This window comes from Homalodisca vitripennis, unplaced genomic scaffold, assembly GCF_021130785.1.
Source record: "Homalodisca vitripennis isolate AUS2020 unplaced genomic scaffold, UT_GWSS_2.1 ScUCBcl_4319;HRSCAF=10438, whole genome shotgun sequence".
NCBI classification, from domain to species: Eukaryota; Metazoa; Arthropoda; class Insecta; order Hemiptera; family Cicadellidae; genus Homalodisca; species Homalodisca vitripennis.
This window is the reverse complement of record NW_025780427.1, coordinates 25,161-48,993: the sequence shown is the minus strand read 5'-3', so window position 1 is coordinate 48,993 and position 23,833 is coordinate 25,161. Positions and strand designations below refer to the sequence as shown.

The window sequence follows — 23,833 nt, the reverse complement described above, 5'->3', positions numbered from 1 at the left end:
TGAATCAAGTAAAAATGTTAAATAACAGCTGTTGTTAACCATATGCACATGATATATTAGGTAAGATAAAACATTACTCGGGATTACAATATAACAAACTATGCAGATACTGTAATCGTTACAATCCCAATTTGTTGGTTCTGTCATGTTTACTGCTGTAAACATTGTAAATAACCTATTAATTACCACCATTTCCAAGTTTTGCAAGTTAAAATTGTATTGTTTTATTGTAATCTGGATTAGTAAATGTGTTTTTAGTTATGTGTCAAAAGCAAGAATAAAAGTTAAATAATTTGGATTATTTTTACTTTAGCCACATTACTAAAAAACAATCTACAAGTAATTTTAAACAATTTCTTACAATAGCCCTTGTTTTATAGTTGGAGGCATTGCTGTTAGCCCATTCAACTACTAGTGCCTTTTATGAAATTTAAAAAATTTCGACCTTTCTAAAATTTAATTGTTATCTTATTCTTAATATAATTTTAAGCATTTCCTTTTGAAAAAATAACAAATATTGTAAAAGTGCCTACAATAAAAATTTACCAATAATTATCCTATTTTAAACACGTGATAGTAAATGCTTTTTTTATTCATCTGTTAAAGTCAGTTACACTTTACAAATGTCATGTTACGTGTAGAAGCTTTTCTCTTTGTCTGGGTTTGTTTTATTGGGATTTTAATCAAATACAGTAAAATGCCATAATTTATTATACCATAAGAGTGTTAAATGGAAAGCTAAGGACTTTGATTTTGGGTCTCCCTTTAAATTTTAGGTTTTCTCTCTACACTGGCCTTTAATACTTCAATTGTTACTGAAAGCCATTCAATATTATTAAAATATTGGAGAGAAATTTCAGAGATACTTATAAAAGCAGATTCACTATCCGACCAGAGTTTCATATTTAAACTTTAATCTAAAATGGATTGATAGATTGGAATATCTTTCAATGACTTACTACTTATATCAGGATTGTTTGAAATGCCAATTTAAAAATAAATATGCTCATGGTGTTCCGTTTGTCAAAATGAAATTGTGTGTGGAAGGGGTTACTGCTAGTCTGATATAATACTGAGAATTACATTTTGTTTTCAGACAATATTTTTTCTTGGATCGGTTGATATACTTACTTTTGTGAGTATGCTCACCCATATTAGAAGGAATGGCAGTGGAAGAATTAAAATACTTGTATTGTTGCAGACTATGAACAATTAGGTAATATGGAGGTTGACCAGTACAATTCTCACGACACTACAAACTGACTGCTAACACCATTGGGGTAGGTAGGCAAGTCAGTACAAGGTCGAATCAGGTAAATAACAGTTCAGTTGTAAAGCCTGCCATGGAATCTGCATCTAGGATTGTTGCCAACCAACAAAACTGAAAATCTGTGGTTTCATACCTCACATTGAATTAAGCCCAAGGTAGCGATTTTTATGTGTGAAACAAAACTTAGTTAAAGACTAATCCTCAGGTTATGGAGTTACATTATGGAGCTAAACAGAAACTCGATTTTAATCCTAACATTATTTAATTCTTCGTTTATCTACTCTTAGTTCTAGAGTTCATTAAATCTGACTCAGAAATCTGCTCTAAGAACTTATTAGATCAGTTTTGAGAGTTAATTATATTTCTTATTCGGATACAAATGTTTTGTTTCACAGTTCATAAAATGCAAAAGTCATTGTTTCACATTAATGAAGCAAGTTCTTACACTTATAAAACGTAAACTAGTGTGCCTTGGCACTGAACACTTTGGTCTGGCGATCATCTCAGCCTTGTAGTCTGTTGGTGGTTCACTCGAGGACAAGCTTAGCCTCCTCCCCGTCGATAAACTCTCTTCAGCCCGTTCCTCAGGGCAAACTCTCGCTTGATGTAGGCAAACAGGATGTCCGTTATTAAGAATATCTAGAAATAAAATAACAATCTTAGTGGAGTTGTGACGACTTTGTCCTTCAATTTATTGCACTTAGAATACAATATTATAACTTATTTACTGGTTCAAAACAATAAATGAGTATATAGGGATGTGTCAATTTCACAACCAGACCCGAATCATTATATTCTCAGTAATATCACAATGTCAAAACACCACTTCTGATAACTTACTTACTGATAGATTTAATTTCAAAAATGTATATACCTATAAATATAAGATATTTTCTGCTTACACCAATAATTATAATTGTTATGCACCAAGAACGGGAGATAATAATAGACAGGGCTTCTCATCCCTAACTTCGCCTGGTGAAATAAAACATATTTACTTTAAAATATCTATTAAAAAATGGGAAAAAAACTTTAATTTCTATAATGTAATTCGGATAATCTGGAACATCAAAGAGGCGCATCCTGAATAATTATGCCCCTAGTGTACTAATGACATACTCTTAATGTATTTTTAATTCTATTTCAACAGTATTTTCTAATAGTCTTATAGTTTTTTAAAAGTTAAAAATCAAATTATATTAGAAATTTAAAAAATGTACACATATTAAAAATTAAATCAGTATCTTTAATTTTTTTTCTCAAAAATTAATCAGACATAGTTGAAGTCACTGAATTTTTAAAGAATTATTACATAATTACAACTCCATTATCAATATTGACACTACAAAATTTATCTGATATTTCCTTTTTTTGTAGGTGATTTACAGATCTAATCGGGAACTGCTCACCACGTTACTTGAGGCTAGCCTCAGGTGATTGTTAGTATGCGTTAATCTCACACATACCCAAACAGGTCTCGAACCCCGGTCTCTGGGGTGACAGGCTGAGATATTCACTCCACCTATTACTTATTTAATTTACAATGAAAGTAAGTTATATTGGTAGTCATTTGGCTTATTCCAGAATATTTGTTAATTTGGAATTCGTTCAACTATTTGATAATAAATTTAAAATTATAGCCTACTTTATGATTAATTATTAAACTATTCCAACTCAATAATTCAATTTGAAGATATACTATCTGACTGAATACTACACTTCACTACTCACAAATTAAATCAAATTACTCATTATTTTAAATATAATTCAATAATTATAATTTCCTTTTATTTATTTGAATATAGTGCCACATGGGCTGAGGCCTGTGCACCCTGTCACTCCTTTATTACAAATTGTTAACCTTTACAAAAATAATAATCAAATAAAAATATACGTTTCATACTACTAACACAGCTGGACTGGAAAAATTTGAGGTATTCCATATCATATTGTTATACATTGCCAATGTAACTGGAGTAAGGTGAAAGGTGAAGGGGGAAAGGGAGACATAAAAGTACTGCATACGTACCTGAGCAGTGGCAAACGCCAGAGTGACACCAAAGTAGAAGTTAGCATTTGCAGAGCGACTATAGATCCATAGATGCCAGAGAACAGGCGCTAGGACAGACGTCACCAGGAAGAAACAGCCGACCACGAACCCTTGCTGCATATCTGTTGGTAAGAGCATCTTATATTGAAGTTTCATAATATTTTAAAGGTTGCTTGATTTTCAACCTTGTATTAGCGTACACCGTGACCCCTATGGCAGGTCTTTTTTAAAGCTAGTTAATAAACAAAGGTTTAGAAAAGCAACAATATCTTAGTTGATTCTGATAAAATCTTCAAGATTTTTCACTAAAATAACCATAAAAAAACTTACACAAATGTATAGTATTTCTATTATGTGATTATTATTATACATTTTTAAATAATTATCCAGCTATCGATTTTGCTGTCCTGAGCTGTTTTTACAACTAATCACAATTTTGAGGTAACGCATCACAATCCCATACACTCAATTTGATATTTTTAATAATTATTGAAACCTAAATCTATTTTCCTTTCCTACAATCATCAAAATTAATATTTTTTTTTCAATATTACACTATCAAAATTCTTTTCAATCAATGGAGTGATGTGTTAAGAAAACAAAAAATATTACAAAAAAGATGGTTGAGAAACTACCACTTGTGTTTCCTACCCCCTTATCCTTCTCCAATTGACTGCACTAGACTAGATTTAAAATTGGGCACCGGCCCAAAATTTATTTAATCTCCCTTAAAACTAGTGCTTGGACACCAACAGTACAACTGTTATTAGGCTGCAAGCCTCAGAGTCAATGCTTTCCTTTTTTAAAGCCCTTTGATAAACTATGTGGTGAAAAGTATACATTTAGGTGAGACTCTACCTTTAGTACTTCATCAGAACTTCACACACAGACTTTCAACTTTTCAAATTCTAATTTTTCAAGAAAACCATCCGTGTTCAAACCAAAATTTGACTTTTGGAGCAATAAATTTACGAATCGACCAAAATTTTGAACATTTCTTCATTTTATGAACTTGAATAAATTACATTATCCAAATACAGCCAACCAACCAACTGAGTGAAGATCTTACTGTTCTAGTTGGCACATCATGATTAAAACATTAACTTAATTCTATAAACTTTCAAATTTTTCCATATTTAAATATTGTACAAATTCTAAGAATCTGACACTATTTTAGTTCCATTAGTGACTTCTGACCAAGATTTGAATCATGTGACTTGCGTTTCCTCTCCGTATTCTGATAGCCAAGTTACTCACAATGGAAGAGATGTTTCCACATCGGCAGCAGGGCAAGGTAGAAGCCTACATCTCCGACGCTGGGGTACGACCGGAACACAGCAGTTAGTGCTGTGAGGCTGGCAGCCAGAAGTACAGGTTCTCGGTACATCCGCAGTGACAGCGGTGCCACATACAGCAGACCCGCATTTAACTGGAATGCGCAGATGAACAGTGCCCGGAAGTGTTCAAACATCTCTGTGAAGAAGTACCAGAAGAGCCCGACATTGGGACGCAAGTCTGGGATGTTCAGGCTGTGGAATTAAACTTGATATAAATAAATTAAATAATTCAATTTTGAAGTTTTACAATTAGCATGACAACACCATCGTCCTTATTCTTTCAAAACTAATCTAGATTAAATTTCAGAATGTGTCTTTGGCAGTGTTTTAAAATATATTCAGTAACTAGATATTTGGAGAAAGGTATAATTGACAGTTGTGAGAGAAAAATGTAGATTATCAATTACCACCGATGGACAGAACTCCTCATGAGGTACAAACTGTGTTAGTGGTAGTAAATATGCACCAAATGTAATTTTTAGTTACAACTAGATGGAATATAGTACTTGTTTTATACATTATAATTGAATAAATGTTATTGGGAATTGTAAATAGAAACATGTCACAATTGTTTAATATTAATCTAAAATAAATAAACATTTGTCACAACTGGTTGGTATTTAGGAGCTTTTCTTGAATATTTGAAAGTAATCTTATATTCTTTAGTGTTTGCTATGATGAACTGTTATTCCTTAATTTTTAAGAGTTATTTCTGGAAAAAAGATTTTTTTTATGAAAAGTTATAACTTAATACAAGACAATACTAACCTAGAAATATAGGTCGTTTAGTTTGTCAGAGAAGTTTAATTTGTATTTGCTTTAGAAAATTTTCAATTTTTAGGTAGATTTCAGAAACAAAATCGATATTACAATTATTGTCCTTGTGGTAGCACTTACAGAAAATGTCTAATAACTTCACTGATCATGACCACCAGAGCCCTTAACCACCACCAGTTCCAAAGTTTATATATAGAGTGTTATACAATGCAGCTTGTGGAACGATGTGTCCTACAAAATTCTCAAATACGTCGAAACTTGGTACTTAACTTGATCTTATAAATATCTCAGCTAAGTTCTTTGGCTAGATTAGTATATTTTGTTCCAATATGACGGTCCTTCTAATTTGTGTTTGATTCTCAACTCTTGTTATTTATGAAACAAAAAAAAGTATTTTGACAATCATATTAATAACACTCACTTAGCCTTTGTTATAAACGCTTATTATTTTAAACAGTGAAAACCTGTAGATGTTCAAATAAATTACTAAACTAAAACCGAACAAGCTTGGCATCTTCCATAAAAACAATCAAAGTGTTAATTGTGTTAATCCAAGATCAAGCATTTTGACCATGCTGTAACACCTCTCTGTAAATAAATTGTTGCCATTTGTGTTAGTGGTAATAACTTACGTTTAACAATTATAATAAAATAGAAATATATACATCTATGGATTTACTATTTGAGAACATGATAAAAACTGATTCCTTATCGGAATGACAATGTTGGGATTGTCAAGTCATGTCGCAATGATCTAAGCCTAACTCAGAACTGGATAGATATAATATCAATGATATGTTTTCCATCATTATTCAACTGGTCTCTGACATGGCAACAGAAACACTGAAGAAAGAATGAAAAACCATGATAGAAACTCATAAACTCTTCCTTAACAACATTCTGTGTGTGTGATTGCAAAAATATGAACATTCTTAATAACTTTGTTTGACAATAGTATCAAAGACAACCAAAAAGACTGCAACAGCAATCAAACAATGCTGGGGTTTCTAATTTATCAATGTAGAGTCGTTAAGCATTATGTAAGCAGACAGAAGTTAACTAGGAGAGCGGGCGTCTGAGCTATTTAAGGCGTTGTACATTTTGTCTTGAGTTAGAAATAGCACAGGTTCCAATCCTACCTTTGACCATTGCACTTTTTATTAGTACTGTCGACCTTGTACTGTAACAACCCTCCTTTTTGTTTTGTTTGATAAGATACTCACTCAGGCTATCAACCCATGAGGACAAGCAGAATAAAAGCATGGCGGTCAAGGGATTAATTCAGAAAATTATTTTCACCCTTTATACTAGCAAGCCTAAGAACAATTTCCATAGATTAGTCCACAATCATCTGAATTAATAATGTGCAATAAGAGATATAATGAGAATCACATCCAACTACTATCCTACAATGTCATACTAAAATTAACAGCAACACTCCTACCACTGTTTCTATTTAACCTTTTCATGTCTATTAAAAACTTATGCTATGTTGCTTAAAATATTTCTTCCAACATAATCCTTTATTTATCTGTGTTAATCTACTAAAAGAAACATTTTAAATGTACTAAATATAATTTTTTTTATTAGAAATGTAGCCTCGAAAAGTGTTTGATATCATATACAATAATAAACCTTTCAACACTTTTTATGTATTTTTTATTGTACAATGTACATTTTGAATTCAATGAATTCATCTTCACGTACTTGTAGGTTAAGGTAAATGAAGTAAATAAATAATTCAAATTAAATATTTTAAATTGTCATATGCTTTTTAATTACCTTGGTGGTTAAATTTGTGTATTTAATGTTATATGTGATCAATTTACATCTTTAAAAAGTCTTTCAAATGATACATTATTTGTTAGAAAATCTTTGTCATTTAACCCTGTAAGTGGCAGTCATTTGTGGTCTCAGTGGCAGGCCGTTTTTTGGGTAAATTGCCGTGATCGTTAAACTTATTTTTTAGAAAATATTATCTAAGTGATAACTTAGCAATATTATATATTTTTGTTTTCCTTATGAACTATAGAATAATAATAAATATAATATTTGGTGCCTTACCATTATCTTCAGATTAATATCATTGTAGATGTGTAAAAAAATTTTTTTAGAAAAAATAATTTTTATAAGTTCTACTGTCTGTCACTTTGAAACTACTGGAGCTACAAAATAATGTCAAATTCACAGAATATACACAATTTTATTCTAAACAAATTACTTCTTATACATTTTTTTCTATTTACAAGAACAAAAAATTTAGATGGGAAAAACTAAATCTATGTATAAACTGTTTTTTTTTTACTCCTGAGTCACTAGAAGGGGCTTGTCTTTTCCTCCCAGTAGTGTAGGGCCTATAATAGTATAATAGTGGCTTAGTTTGTCACACAGTATATTTCGTAAATATAAAACAGGAATTGTCTTATCGCAAACCCCTCCCCATCCTCAGACAGAGGTCAAAGTCGAACGATCTAGTAGATAACGTGACTACAGATTCTCGCCGCCCGTTCAGCTTGTGCGCCGCATTCTTGTACTTTTCGTGCCAAAGTGTCTGTCGCTTTGTTGTACTTCCGTGTTTTACTGTGTGTGTCATAGATTGGTGATGGGTGACACTATGAGAATTTGGGATTTAACCAGGAGCGAAGAGGGGGCCATTCGTTTTTTACAAGATCATGACTAGTTGTCTACATCTAAAATATGCATTGCGGTCGGCAGCTGCTGCTGAAGGCGGAAATCCACTAGACTCACTCATCCTTGACATTGCTGCTTTCTGGGCGTCACAGGAAACCCATTAACAAATAATAATCATTGTAAGTTTGTAATTGAAGAGTTGCTTTTTCGTTCTGTAATGTTTTGTTTTCTATAAATTTATTTGTTTGTGTTGCTCATACTGGTGTAGTCGGTATAATCCCAAAGTACCCCAACATTTTCCATGACGAACGAATAACCTAAACATTTACCGGTAACACGAACAACGCGATAAACAATAATATACTGAAAATAACAGTACGCAAAGTCGCCAAACAAAACAGTGACGAGACGAGTAGACAGCTGTTCTCTCGTCTGCGGCCGGGTCATACGAAAAACCGTCGGAATCATTTAAGCCAGCAAACATTAGTAACATGAATACACACTATACTGTATGATGTGTATAGGAAATTTCATGGAGAATACGATAGTTCAAACTAGGCCTAAAAATAATGGACGGTTGCGGAGCAACGGCCTTAAATGTGAAGCGATGGCTGTGACGGCGCTTGCCACTTCGCGGCGGCGTGAATCATACGTCTCAGACGGCGCTTGCCACTTAGAGGGTTAATAGTACATTAGGATTAATTTTGGCACTTTTGTAAATTTCAAAATCTTCGAAAGTTGACAATAGATGACTTTTTTTTGCATGTGTGTAAAATTTCATGATTGTTTTCGATGTTCGTGTATGTTGGTGTTATTTAAATGGTCAGCATTTACCTTAACCTACAAGTACCTTAAGATGAATTCATTGAATTCAAAATGTACATTGACAATAAAAAATACATAAAAAGTGTTGAAAGGTTTATTATTGTATATTATAATATTTTTAAATTAATTTATTCATGCAATTGTAAAGCAAATCTAGATGTGTGGTGAACTTTTGGACAAAAATCTGAATTCCAACTCGCTAAAATGGGATGGGTATCTAAGCTGTAATTAGAATATTTACGGAAGTTTCACAATATTTATAACAAAATCTATACTAACATAAACCCATATGTGGCATAGAGGAATGCCCAGCTGTCATTGATGCAGTGGCAAAGATACAGCAATCCCAGCAGAGGTGCTAGAAACAACGCAACTAGCAGCAGGACATGTCCTGACATGTTTGATGGGTGGGATTGTGCTGTCAAGATACAAGCAGGCACCAACAGCGTGACCGGGTTACAGTGACTGTAGTGTTGACAGGGCCAGGGATAGCCCACAAACAATTGGGTTGCCTGTACAGAGACATCACATTAATTGTCTGTATATAGTTTAATGTGGGGTTCATAAACTATACATTAAAAAGTAAACATATAATTTTTTAATATCTTGTCTCCCAGTAGAAAAGTTCTATATCGCTGTAGCTGTTTTACCTTATTTGGAGCTATTTTTAATATGAAAACTAAATCTTTTTTTGTGCTATAGTTCGTTAATGTTAGGCTATTAACCCTCCTTCAATCTGGTGTTAGATGGTTATGCGCCTAGTGAAGACTGCCTCCATTTGGGAATCCACAGCTAATTGCTTCATGAACAGGTGCTTACTCTTGTATTTGTTATATTTCAAATATAAAAACATCAATATGACTGAAGAACTATTAAAAAATTATGGAATACAAGCTATAACTTTTCTTCTTTATTTGTTTTTGTTCTTTATTGTTTATGCCATGATTTCAACGGACGTTAAGTTCAACTTATTTCTGTCATAAATTAATTCATTTTCAAAGCATAGTCCTCTCTCCCTTTAAAAATTTGTTTTTCCAACAACCTTGTAAACAAATATAGTTGTACATAAACAATTAATTTTATCACAAAAACATTCTCTAGTTTCTACTTTAAACAATGGTGTACATGGCATAATATTATTTTATCTTTCTTTAAATACCTTTGCATGGACTCAGCAATAAAGAAGCTCAAAACATACTCTGCATTGTTTCGACATCAGAGACACTTTGTCTCGACTACAAGTGCAATCTAGATGAAGAGGAGTTCTCATTATCTCATCATGTGCACAATTGAGTGCACTACAATGTCTAAGAGACAATGCCAAAAGAAAAGCAAATGTAGATAAACTAATCATTCACATTGAATCATCGCTTTTCACCATAGCTACGTTATTTTTCAGTATTTTACCAATATTTTTAACTATTCATCGGCATGTGCTGCCATCAAGTTAATTTTGAGTTATCCTGGAGGAAAACTAAATACAACGGTTTTCTAACTTTTTAGACACACCATAATGTTTGTTATTGTTTGTGTAAGTTATAGTTAATTAGCCTTAATTTGCATTATTATATGGTCCTAATTTCACCTCAATAAAGAAGTGTTTCTTTATTCTCACAGTTAGCTATTTGGTTAGAGCGCGCCGTGTGTTATGTACCAATGAAAAGAACTACTGTAATGTAACTACTGTACTGTAACTACTAATGTCGGAACAAAACCACACAATAATACTGTAACCTTTGGTAGTAAATGTGTTACATGTGGACATCACTATAGCTATTTTTACAATGTTAACACTTTGGTTACCAAGTTCGTAGTGACTAATATTTGAATAAAAAACCACACAGTAGCGAACCTTTGGTAGTAAATGTGTTACATGTGGACATTACTATAGCTATTTTTACAATGTTAACACTTTGGTTACCAAGTTCGTAGTGACTAATATTTGAATAAAAAACCACACAGTAGCGAACCTTTGGTAGTAAATGTGTTACATGTGGACATTACTATAGCTATTTTTACAATGTTAACACTTTGGTTACCAAGTTCGTAGTGACTAATATTTGAATAAAAAACCACACAGTAGCGAACCTTTGGTAGTAAATGTGTTACATGTGGACTTTTTTTTTTTTTTTTTTTTTTTTTTTTTTTTTTTTTTTTTTTTTTTCTTCCTTGGGGCGGCCTACTGCCATGCACTTAAGCCTCAAGGGCTTTTGCGCACCCCGAAAACACCATGAGGACTACCAGTCTACAACTTCAGCAGTTCAACAAACCGCCGAAAACAACCTATCAAGTCCTCCTGGGAAAACTCGCCACCCCTGTTCAGGCTACCAAAGATGGCATACCGCTCTCTTGCTATTGCTGGGCAATCAAAGAGCAGGTGCTCAGCAGTCTCCTCCTGCTCATTACACCTTCCACAGAGCGGATCCTCCTGAAGGATACCAACTCTGTGTAGATGCTTCTTCAGGTGACCATGCCCCGTAATGAGACCAATGACCTTGGAAGACATTGATCTGTTTAATGAGAGAAGGTCCGAGGCCACCTTGGAGGAAGGTGACTGTAATACCATTCTACTCACTCTCAAACCCGGATGCAACCTCCACATAGCTATTTTTACAATGTTAACACTTTGGTTACCAAGTTCGTAGTGACTAATATTTGAATAAAAAACCACACAGTAGCGAACCTTTGGTAGCAAGTATGTTAATTGTATGGTGTAAAAGCCAAAACTATATTTTACACAGTAGAAGGAAGAGAATGGTTTGAGTAATAATTCTCAAAATGGTAAGTTTGTATTATCTGCCAGAACAAAAAATAATGTTTATAAACATACCGTGCAACATTGTGTAGTAAAAGATTCCAAGACAGAGGTTCGCAAAGACAGTGGTTGTCTGGGCAGCACAGCTCAGTATTGTGTAGGGGTTGAAGAGATATGCAGACACAACGTATATAGGAGCCATACGTAACTCTTCCTCAACTAACAACAGCTTCTCCACACCAGGAGCATACTTGTGCTGGTCTTTGCTTTGGCGCACCAGCTGTACATCCCATGGTAGATTAATACACATTATTTTTACATATAACACAGAAAACTATTTAAAACAGACAATCAATCACAAAGTCGTCATAAGTGAAATTTCTTACAAAATAATTTTTTGGTCTTAAAAGTTTGATCAATTGCTGTAAAAAAAAATGATTGGCTTCTATATCTTGATAAATAAAGTGTTGTTTGTTTGCACTAAGAGATTCTGGACCAACAGATTATTGATTTTTTCAGTTTGACATAATTAAGCCTTTTAGTGTCAAAGCCCGTATACTGTATTCAGCAGAACTGCATAATAATAAAACAGATTATAAACTGCAGAAAAATGTGTTTATCCATATATATACTACTATAAAAGTTCTACTGCAGCAATTTTTTTATGAATTTGTTCCGGTATATAAACAATCAGAATAAAACAAATTACAAGAAAAAAAGGTAGCAATTTTGTAAGATTAATTACAAGGTATTTATTATTATTTAATCAAAATGTATTTAAAACAACACAAAAAATTAACATGTAGCTTTTTAAAACAAATAAAACTTTTCCAGTTGTAAAAATATTTATCAAAACTTTTTATGTTAGTATTTAGTTTAATTTTATTTTTCAATTGATATTATTTTTTTAGTGGAATAATTTTTTCAAAGTGCCATCTCTCATGTGAAGCTGAAAAGATATGTAAGTAAATATTTATATTTATTATTTTTAAAATTAAATTATATTTACATATAAGTTTTGTTAATGATTTTCCATTGTACTTAAGTTTATTTCTAAATAACATTTTTCTAATTTAAGTGTAACTTATACAAACACAAGCTCAGGAACAACAATCTAAGATAAACTTTGACAATAACTTTAAAGAATACCACCAACTTCACGTTCTTAGACTATGGCAACTTCATATATTTATTTTTTTCGAAAACTAAGGGCATTTTAAAAACTTGGAAAGAAACTTACAATTAATTTCACCAAGAAATATAGGATCTAGTTTGAAGTGCCTGGGTTTTTTTTACCTTATATCACACTATAAGAAACAGGTATCTATGACTTTAAGAAATTTTACTTGTCAATTATAATAAAGCATACAAGATAATGTATACTTAGTGCCAACTGGCATGTTAATACATTATTTCAAATTTCATATTGGTAGAAATGAAAATCAAAAAGTGTTGTATACAAAACAAAAGAATAACATTCAGCTATAAGATAACATTATACTAATTTCTAATCACTTCTTTCAAAGAATATATACTACATGTTTCATAAATACGATAAATTTATATTTCAATATTAAAAAAAAACTATGTATACGATACCATAAAGTTGTTCTATAGCCCCTTGCTACATGACAATAAATAAATACATAGCACAATACATACATTGCACATGTATTAATTGTAACTAAAGATTACAGTGCCAGCAAGTATTCTGTATGGTATCACCAGTCAACCACACTCAAGCTGGTCACACTAAGAGCCTATTTAAATTTGCATTTGTTTGAAGTCACCAAAAATTGATTGTCACCATGATTGTTATTTTGAAAATAAAACAAAAGTAATTATTTCAGAAAAAAGGACAGAGGTAGGCTTAAAAATGTTTTATTTAACACTTTGCCATTGAAATCTTCTTTATAGTAATGAAATATACTACTGACACAGTATGCTCCTGAGCAAATAAAATATAAGGCATTCTAAAGAGACATACTACATGGACAATAGTAAAAAAGAAAAAAAAAACAATCTGATGGAATAAAGAGAAGTTCCTGATTGTCTCAATATAGTTCAGTTTTATGTCAATAGATTGCAGCAATCTGAAAAGAAACAAGGATAAATAGGACTGTGGCGTGAAATTTGCAAGTGAAGAAAAGACAAATCTAGACTCTTTTATTAGCCTCTTGATTGCACAAGAGCTAAAACGTTGCAGAGCTAAAACGTACTTACCAAGTCAGCCATGCACTTCTTAGCTGCCTTATACAGTAAATAGCCGGTAATCAAGTCACAACATATGAACACCAAATGCAGCCATCGAGGAATATTTACAATCATCCAGTGAAAGATAACCAGTCCCAGTGGAGTTTCATGAAACATGTCTCCGATGTACGGATCTGTCCCCTCATTGTACAGCATCACTCCTTCTGTTACTAAATCATACACACTCGCATTAGAGTTTTCTCAAGACATCTTTTCATTTAAAGTACAGTATAACCAAACTGTAACCCTAGATCTGGTGTGGCCACATGTATACATGTTAAATTCAATAGTTTAGGAATTTCTAGTTGATATTTGGTTTGCTGATTCGATTGTTGTGGTGGCTGCTTTTACCACAGCTTTTTATATAATATGTTTAAATGAGAGTATGAGTTTTCCTATCTTTTTATAAAGTTAGTTAGTTTTTACTATATTTAAAAACTATGTCAAGGGTAGGGTACGATAAGCGGTTCCGGTTTTTTATATCAAAGAATGTAATTACCGATACCTAATATTCGCATTTCAAATCCTAGACTATTAATCAATATAAAAGTAACTATAGTCCTCAATAACAATTGTATGTTTTAAATTAAAATATGAATTCAATATTTACACTGATGAAACAAATTATTATAACCAAAATTAGGAAAACTGAAGGCGACCATATTTGCTTCTCTCAGTTACAGTTGTTTCTTTCCCATAAATTTCACATAATGGGTTTTTCGGTACGAGTCCAACATATTGAAGCCACGTAAAACATGTCTTATCATCTTTCAAAGCAATGTCTTGCAGTTTTCTAAAATTGACTGCCATTTTTAATAATCAAATGTTACTTATGTAAAATATAAAATAATATTACTTCCGTATATTATTTGAAAGTGTTTACAGTGGTTGATATAAATGACTTAAGTTCATTGTTAAAAATAATTAATCAGTATCGATTAATTATATCAATGGTTATGATTAAGTAATATCGTTTGCCAATTTTGATATAAAAAACCGGGTCTGCTTATATTACCCTACCCCATGTCAATGTCAAATAAAATATACCTAGTAGCTAAAGAGTTGATTTAATTACAAAATGAGACTATTGGCCTCTCGGTAAATGTTTAATTTAATCACTTGACAATATTTCTTGGTTTTTTTAAAAGGAAAATGTTTACAAATAAAATTTTAAACAAAACAACAAACTATGAAAAAACTGAATTTTTAAAAGGCACTAGTAGTTCAACGGGCTAACAGTAATTGCTCTGGCCATCAGTGCGGGTTACGGCCCCCTTGTTGATAGTGACAAACGAAAAATATCTCTTGAGATAGTACCGATCAGTAAAGTATAAAATCCCAAAAGGTTGATCACTAACCTCTATTCTACGTAATAGGGCAATGACCGACATGGCCAGTACTATAGTAGTACACACACAATTTAAATTCACATTAAGAAGTAGATGAAAACAATACGTCTTCTCTGTCCATTGTGACACAATAACTGATAGTACACATTAAAATGCACTCACGGCACAAACTTTTACATTGAATATACAGAATAACAACACTCACTGGCATTAAAAAAGAGGTAAACATTTACTATTTCTGTTTACAAATGAATGTCAAAAAGCTCAAAGAAGTGGCATGACAAAGAACAGTACCAAAATAACAAAGGAAAAACTACAAATAATCTTCACCATGGAGATAGAAACTGTGACCAAAATTATAAAAACAACAAAAATATTGAAAACCACTTAAATTATGTTCAAATGCAGTTGTTACACTAATCTTCCTGCTCAAATCTGCTGCAGTATAAGCGGCCACCAACACAATCGAATCATGATTATAGACTATACATATAGAATACATATTAGACCCATAGATATTCATATTTAATCATTGCCAACTGTTTTTATTTCATTTACGTAGCAAGTAGGCTAGTGATGTCATCACCAGCTGTTTTTTAGTTCATTTATGTAGTGAGTAGGCTAGTGACAGTGAATAATGGATGTTTTAAATAGTTACAAGACAATGACCTGGCTCCTTTAAATCCGAAGCGTTGTTTGTAGAGAGAAGATGAAAAACCAGAATGAAAGGTGAAAATCAAATAGTGTTTTGCTCCAAGAAAAGTCAGAACAAACACAACGTATCAAAAAATGCACTTGATAAGACCTTTTTAACATTCAAATTTGGTATTATGAATATACTGTAAATTGTACGTACTATTTTAGTTTGAAATCAAACAAACTTGACTTTTCATTTAATGAATGTAGTTTAGACAGCATCAGTACCTGCAGAAATACTATTTCAGACTGGCTAAAGTAATTGTACATACTACACTGCTCAAACATAGTTTAAATTAAGTTTAGTTATTTTATATAATCTGAAACATATTCATTTCTTTCACATATAAAAGTATAGCTTAACTATAATTCATTTTTAAAAGCCTAATATGTAATTAGTTCGACATTATTGCTCCAAAATTAATTTAGAGTAAAATCGTAGTAGTATTTAAAGTATAGGCCTAATGTACATGTCTTTGTTTCACAAGAAGTCAGACAAGTTTATCCTTGAAAATAGTAAAAGATACGTAAATGTTATTGTTTTGTTTATAACATTTTATAAATATAGATAGCACAGATATCGATGATTTGATTGTGTTAGTGACTGCTTATTATACTGCAGCTACATGAATGGCTGCAATAGTGTACATATGCATACTGTCAAGAAAAGACTGATGATTCTGTCTTACATTGATTGACCTGATACCCTATTATCCCCTCTTCTTATGCTTAACCCTCAATAGTTTGTTATCCTCCTCCACACAGAAATCCTGATTTCTCTCAGTCTCCTAAGGCTGTGGTTTCCTAGACGTGTAATAGATGCGCTGCGTATGCGTATCTAATACGCAGCACACTTGTCTTATGGGGTTTCGTATAAGCGGTTTCCCAGGCAACGTATCAAGTGCGCGCGTATCAAATGCGCGCGCATCAATAGCTGCGTATTTGGCTTACTGCTTTCAGAGCAGTCAACTCTGAGATACGCTGCGTAACAGTCATGTCTTGTAAAATATCAATTAGAATTGGAGGGAAATGTCGCCGAGAAAGTAAAATTCTCAAACAATGACGACGAAGAGTTGATTGAATTGGTCTCTTCTAACGAAATGTTATGGAAGTTTAGTCATCCTGACTATAAAAGTAATATAAAGAAGGACGTCATATGGAAGAAAATAGGAGTTTCGCTGTATACATCAGTTAAGTTGTTCATATAATTATATTTGACAATATCCATGACAAATATGTCTCGAACTATAAGAGAGATAGTGAGGAGGGAGTTATGAATAACCACGTGTTATTCATAATGTGTCGTTCATCAGCTCTTCAGAGATTCGAGATGATGAAATATATCCATGACATGATAATCTCTATGTCAACTGACTGAAATCATCTATCCAGCATGGTAGTGATTCAGTACGCTGACGACACGACTATTTGTGCAAAGGCAAAATTAGCTGCTGAATTAGAAGTCAAATCATTTCTTGATCTAAATCTTTGCATTCAACATTTCAATGAAATGAACTTGCAAGCAAACAATTCAAAGTCAAATTTTCATCAAATTTTGTTTTCAGCAGCGCAATGAACAAAACAAAATCACTGTGATGGTGGATGATGAACTCATTGAAGAAACATCTTCCACAAATTTCCTTGGAATACAAGGCGTTGACTTGGAACGGTCACATTGACAGTGTTTGCTCTAGAGTTAACTCAGGCATTTATGCTTTGCATAACCTAGCACAATTCTGCTCTCTTGAACTCTTAAGAACAGCCTATTTTGGCTTGGTCCACACTCACTTGGAGTACGGAATCAGACTTTGGGGTAGCTGCTCTAAATACAAGCTGGAAAGGGTATTTAGACTTCAGAAAAGAGCTGTCAGAACCATCTTGAAATTGAAAACAAGAGAGTCATGTAGAGAAGCATTTAGTGAGCTTAGATTATTGACTTTACCCTCCCTCTATATCTTGGAGGTTGCCCTGTACTGCAGGTCAAGGTGCACTTTGACTCGAAAGACAGGGATGTTCACTCATATGATACTAGAGGTAGGGACAACTACAGAATTCAACCACACAGAAGTACAGCCTTTGAACGGCTGCCATCTCAAGTTAGTGTCAAAGTAATCAATTGCCTTCCTGAATGCATCAAAAATCAAAACCTGAATCTTTTAAAGACTCGTTTAAAGCATCTTTTGGTGTGTAGTGCCTTTTACAAATAGTAACCCCCCTACCCGATATTCTGGAGTTGAGAGTGTGATTGTTTGCATGATTGTTGAGTGAGCTTCAATGTGTATGCATGGCTAAGAAGAGTATGACGCTTGCAACACAATTGTAACAAATGCAATAAAGAATTTATTATTATTATTATGATCTAAATCACTGTATAGCATTAGTGCAGCCGCTAGCAATTTTTGTTTACGTAAAGTCATGTTACGCACAACCATGTGTATTCTACGCAGTCTAGGAAACCACTGGACGACGGCTGCGTTTCCGACCGAGGTACAAGCCGCAGCGCATCTATTACGTGTCTAGGAAACCACAACCTAAACTGGTCGACTAATTGGAGTGTAGAGTACGATAAGCGGACCCGGTTTTTATATTGATTAGTACAATCATCGATACTTAATATTCATTGATCGAATACGCGTTTGTAAATCATATCAACATATTTATAGTCATAATAACAATCATATTTTAAATTAAAATAATTAATATAATGCTCATAGAGATAATCTTATAAATAATAAATAAGTAATATTGTTTGCCAATACTGATATAAAAAACCGGGTCCACTTATCGTACCCTACCCTAATTGGGATGTAACCTAATATTAAAACGTATTCGGCCACCTTAAAAATGTCTGGAATTGAAAGTAGGCCTATACTATTTTAAGAAATCGTTAAAAGTAGTTTTAGATAATGTGGTTTAAGTAAACATTATCCGGCCTTTTCCTCTTCTACAATGAGCACCAGTCACAGGGCCTAATTTGTAACAATTCATCTATATGCGACTCGTGTTGTCAGTTACAGTAGGCCAACTAATTTTCACACATGCTATTGGTGGGCTCAAGAAAGTTCTTATCTGTTCATTATTCTATTCATTGATATAAAATCAGTTTTTTTGCAGCTGTTTCGAAAACGGTTAAACTTATTCAACTTTGCCCCTCCCTATCTGTTTGCATAGTTTGGAAATGGAATTTGTCTAAGAATTATGAAGATATGTTTCTGTAATCAAAACTACATGTAGGTCTAATGCAGACTTTGAAATTTTGAAAGATGCACATAAACAATCATATTACTTACCTCTTTTCCACGAATTGAGAGGTGTGGAAATTTCCACTCTATCAGATATAACCTGTTTGTAGTCTGACAAACTAAGCCAAAGTCTTATAAGAAATGCAACCAAAAACTCCAAACATAAAAGGAACTCCATTTTTTATTTGTTATATAATTAATATTTAAATCAGTAACTATTGTTATTATTGATAATGGGCTGTAATAAACTATGCCGGTCAGCCTTTAAGGAGTGGTTCTATTCTATCTCTCACTTCACACAGAAAATATTTATGGCGTAGTGGTAATGTGTTACTGATAATATTAAACATCATGAAGAAACATCATTTTCAATCTAATTAAGAATTAAGTTTTAAGTAAATTTCAACAATAGTTATAATTGCATGAATTACTACAATCTTAACAAACATTTTCACTGCTAAGTTGTTTTGTTTGAGAACCGAAACTACTGACTAGGCAGACAATATTTGACAATTTAACTTCACCGCCTTCTGTAGCAAACTTGATATGGTTAAGTTTTTCTTTCGTTTGCAAGTAAATCTTTTTTACTTTATTTGCTCAAAAGGCGAGCTTTAAACTCTTTCCTCCAAAGCCAATACACTTTAATAACATGATAATTTTTACTTTTAAACCTCCATTAAAAATAAAATTACAATATTGTGATGCTATAATAGTATTTTAACGTATTGTATAAGCATGTATAAACGTTGTATCAGCCGTTTTTATAAGAAATAAATAACTGAATATATATTATTGTACGTACCTAGTGGTGTAGCTAGAGAATCAATATTAATCTATACTCTCAAATTTTGAAATAACATATTTTAAAACAGTAAAAAGTTAACAGGACACAAATAAATGAGATAAGCAATTGAAAAAATATGCTATGACATATATATCAATGATAGAAATATGTAATTATTAGCGTTAGGTGAAGGCCTAATCCTAAATAATCTAACCATGTTGATCGGGTTATGATCGAGACGAGGATAATGTACTCAACGTCAATTTTTAAATTTAATTATGTACAGTATGCAATTCTCAGCAATTGTCTTGTCGACTTCAATTTCTTCCCTCTAGTATGATGATCAAGCAGTTCTTAAAATATTAATTGTTTGAAAGCAATTTTGTTGACCGTGCGATAATAAGGTTCATTGTTCATGCAACGTGCCACACAGAGTGTAAAACTATTCTTTCTTTCTTTCTTCTTGTTTGCTGAATTTCAGCAGGTTCTGCTTACTTTGAGCATGGAACCTCGATAAACATTCTTGTATGTAACGTCACTTTCAAGACTTAAGTTATGTTAGTATGTTTTTTTTATTTTTTTATATTACCTTATTTATAGATTTAAGAAAACTTACAATTTCCGGTATTATTTCCATATCAAAGCTTGTTAAAAGATCTTTCAATATATAAGGTGGATCTATTTTCTTCGCTTTCAGTTTAATGAGCAATTCATGTCTGAAGTCGTTATATTGCACACAATCAAAGATTAAATGTTGAAGACTTTCTATGGAACCTGCATTGCATTTGAGGCATAACGGAGTGAAATAACAATTTATCTTAAATAGGGTTTCATTAACCCAAGCATGTCCAATTCTTAGTCTATTTATCGTTACTATTTTATTTCTACTCAGTTTGTAATTATTATACCATGGGGAGGGGCTATCAGGGGCAAGTAGTGATTGTTTAATTGCGCCAACAAAATCTTCCAATGACACTTTAAAATCTGTTGGTTCTTCACCTGCTTGGGTTGCCTCTTTTGCCAGCCTATCTACATGTTCATTGGGACCTATCCCCACATGACTTGGTACCCATTGAAAAGTGAAGTATTTATTACCTCTCATCACGCAGATTGTAATGGCTGATGCCAGATTTTCTTCATAATCTGCTGAACTTGCTGCCTTTATGGCTAGTATAGCAACTTTTGAGTCAGAACATACTACAATGTTATCATAATTTTGTTCGTTTGCTATTTCAACAGCTTTCTTTATGGCATACAGTTCTGCGGAATAGCTGGATGCCTGGTTTGGAAGTTTATATTTGTATTCTATTTTTAAGTCCTGTATATACACGGCAGAGCCTGCGCCATCCTTGCTTCGTGAGCCATCAGTGTAAATTCTTAGATAGTTTTCATATTTCTTTCTCATTAATTCTAGAAATAATGCTTTAATGGCTTCTGGTGGGAGTAATGATTTTTTCCCAACTGTGTCATCAATCTGTAGTTCAAATGATATTTTTAAGTTCTTAAGCAGTAGGGGGCTATCAACGAATTCCAAAAGATTTGAATCGCTTACTCCAATATTGTTTAGATTCGCCAGATTATCTACTGTGTTCACCAGTTCCATGTATAGAAGTTTGGTTTTTTGACCCAGTACTTATGATGATAAGCTACTGCATGTAAATATCTTATATTCACATAGCATGGGTGTTGTGGATTACTTAGTGTTTTAAACAATATTTTCTCTGTTAAGAATTCTCTCCTTATATGTAAGGGAGGTAATGCTGCCTCTGCATGCAGAGTATTAGTTGGGGAAGATTTCATAGCTCCGAGAATGCATCTTAAAGCATGGTTTTGGACTATTTGTAGGCTTTTAAGGTTGACTTTTGGGGCATGACCAAAAATAAAGCAACCATACTCCAGCTTAGATCTAATTACACTTTTATATACCTTTGTTAGAAGCTGCGGGTGGACACCTAGCCTCCCACAAGCCAGTGACCTCAGGATGTCAAGGTCTTTTAGGGATTTGCTTACCAGTGATTGGATGTGCTCCTTAAAGTTTAATTTATTATCGATTATAATACCTAAGATCTTATGGCTATTGACTACAGGAATGACTTGATTGTCAACAGTCAATGTGGGATTTATGATTTCTTTCCTTCTACTTATTATGATAATTTTACACTTTCTTGGATTTATATTAAGTGATACCTTTAACAGGTATTGTTCAAGGCTGGACAAGGCTTCTTGGATCCCAGCTGCACTAATGTCTAGCTCTTTATGACTACAGATTAGGGTTATGTCATCTGCGTACAGTAGAGGTTGTACCTGTCTTGGCATATACCTACCGATGTCTGCAGTATACAGTGAAAATAATATTGGACTGAGCACACACCCCTGGGGAAGGCCTCTATATGCAGTTCTGATGAAGGTACCCTGATTCCTGATGAAGGTCAACCTTCTACAACTAAACCATTTAAAAATGTGCATTATAAATTTTTCTGGGATTCCTACGAGTATTTGCAAGTGTTGGTATGGAGACTGAGTCATAGGCGCTACTTAGGTCCAGGGATGCAACAACTGCAGTTCTATCGTTTGTAAGGCTTACCTGAGCTTCGGTTATCAGGGTCAGCAGGAAGTCATTGCTTCCACTCTTCTTTTTGAAACCAAATTTATTGTCAGGAATAAGTTTGTTCTTAGTGGTAAACCATTCTAGGCGGTATTTAATCATTAAATTGAATATTTTCATAATACAGGATATTAATGAGATAGGCCTATATGAGTTTTCAGATGTCCTATCTTTTGTTGGTTTTAATATACCTATTACCTTTATGTTTTTCAGGTATTCCGGGATGCTCTTTCCCTGCCAAATGTTGTTAAAGACAATTAGCAGAAGGGTTTTGGCTGAAGGGGGCAACATTCTTAAGATTAAATAGTTAATACCATCCAATCCAGGGGCGGTGGACTTGGACCTAGATTTGATGGCATGTTCCAGATCGATTTCTTTGAATTCACCCTCAAGTTGGTGATTATTACTATTTTTCATGAAGATGGGGAGGTCAGTTTCTGATTTTTCTGGAACATAATCTGGGGAGATAATTTTCATGAATTTATAGCTTAGGTCCTTGTCATTTGCTAAATACTTTTCGAAACTATTTGAAGCATTCTTTCCTTGCCTTAGTCCATTTATCATTTGCCATATTTGAGAGTTATTATTATAATTTAATTTTTCGCATAGTGAATGCCATGCAGATTGTTTAGCTTTGACTATGATTTGTTTTGCTTCATAATGAGCTTTTTTGTAGTGGCTATAGTTAACACGTGTCATCTCCTTCGTAAATTGGCTAAAATACCTTCTTCTGATGGCAACTTCCCTGGAACACTCTGGTGTCCACCAGGATTTTGAGTTAAAACCAATACCTTTTGGGCCATTGTGATGTTTTGGCACTGCATTTATAATTGATTCTTTCAGAACTTTCATAAAATCCTCATATTCTATGTCACCTTTGGCCTTGACAGTTAGGATTTGTACAGAGGCTTTCTCGGCAGTATTGGAGAATGCACACCAGTCTGCTTTTTTGAAGTTTCTATCCTGGAAACTTGCCTGGTCTAAAAATGGTGTGGGATTATTTTGGTTTTGAACATTCATATCTATAACAATAGGGTAGTGGTCACTACCCATCGAGTCCTTCATCACTTTCCAAGAAAGGATCTTCTGTTTCAGTTGAAATGTTGCAAAGGTAAGATCAATGGTAGAGGGTCTCCTACCAGGGGATCCTACTGTGGTACTGGATTTATCATTGAGGAGAATATAATGTGAATCATAGTAAGTATTGAAAATTTGAATTCCTCTATAATCCTTCCGCCCATCACTGGACCAGTAGGGGT

The 23,833-nt window shown here is 33.2% G+C and overlaps 1 protein-coding gene across 1 annotated transcript; it reads right to left on the bottom strand.

Moving 5' to 3' along the window:
* Window positions 1-1,021: 1,021 nt before the first annotated feature.
* Window positions 1,022-19,680, bottom strand: LOC124372898 (phosphatidylinositol glycan anchor biosynthesis class U protein-like). Its single transcript, XM_046831308.1, is given in 9 exon segments — window positions 1,022-1,833; window positions 1,835-1,909; window positions 3,300-3,442; window positions 4,578-4,849; window positions 9,170-9,402; window positions 10,116-10,138; window positions 11,721-11,925; window positions 13,869-14,068; window positions 19,234-19,680. Coding segments are annotated over 9 exon segments (1,317 nt in total). The 5' UTR covers window positions 19,364-19,680; the 3' UTR covers window positions 1,022-1,797.
* Between the last annotated feature and the right edge of the window lie 4,153 nt (window positions 19,681-23,833).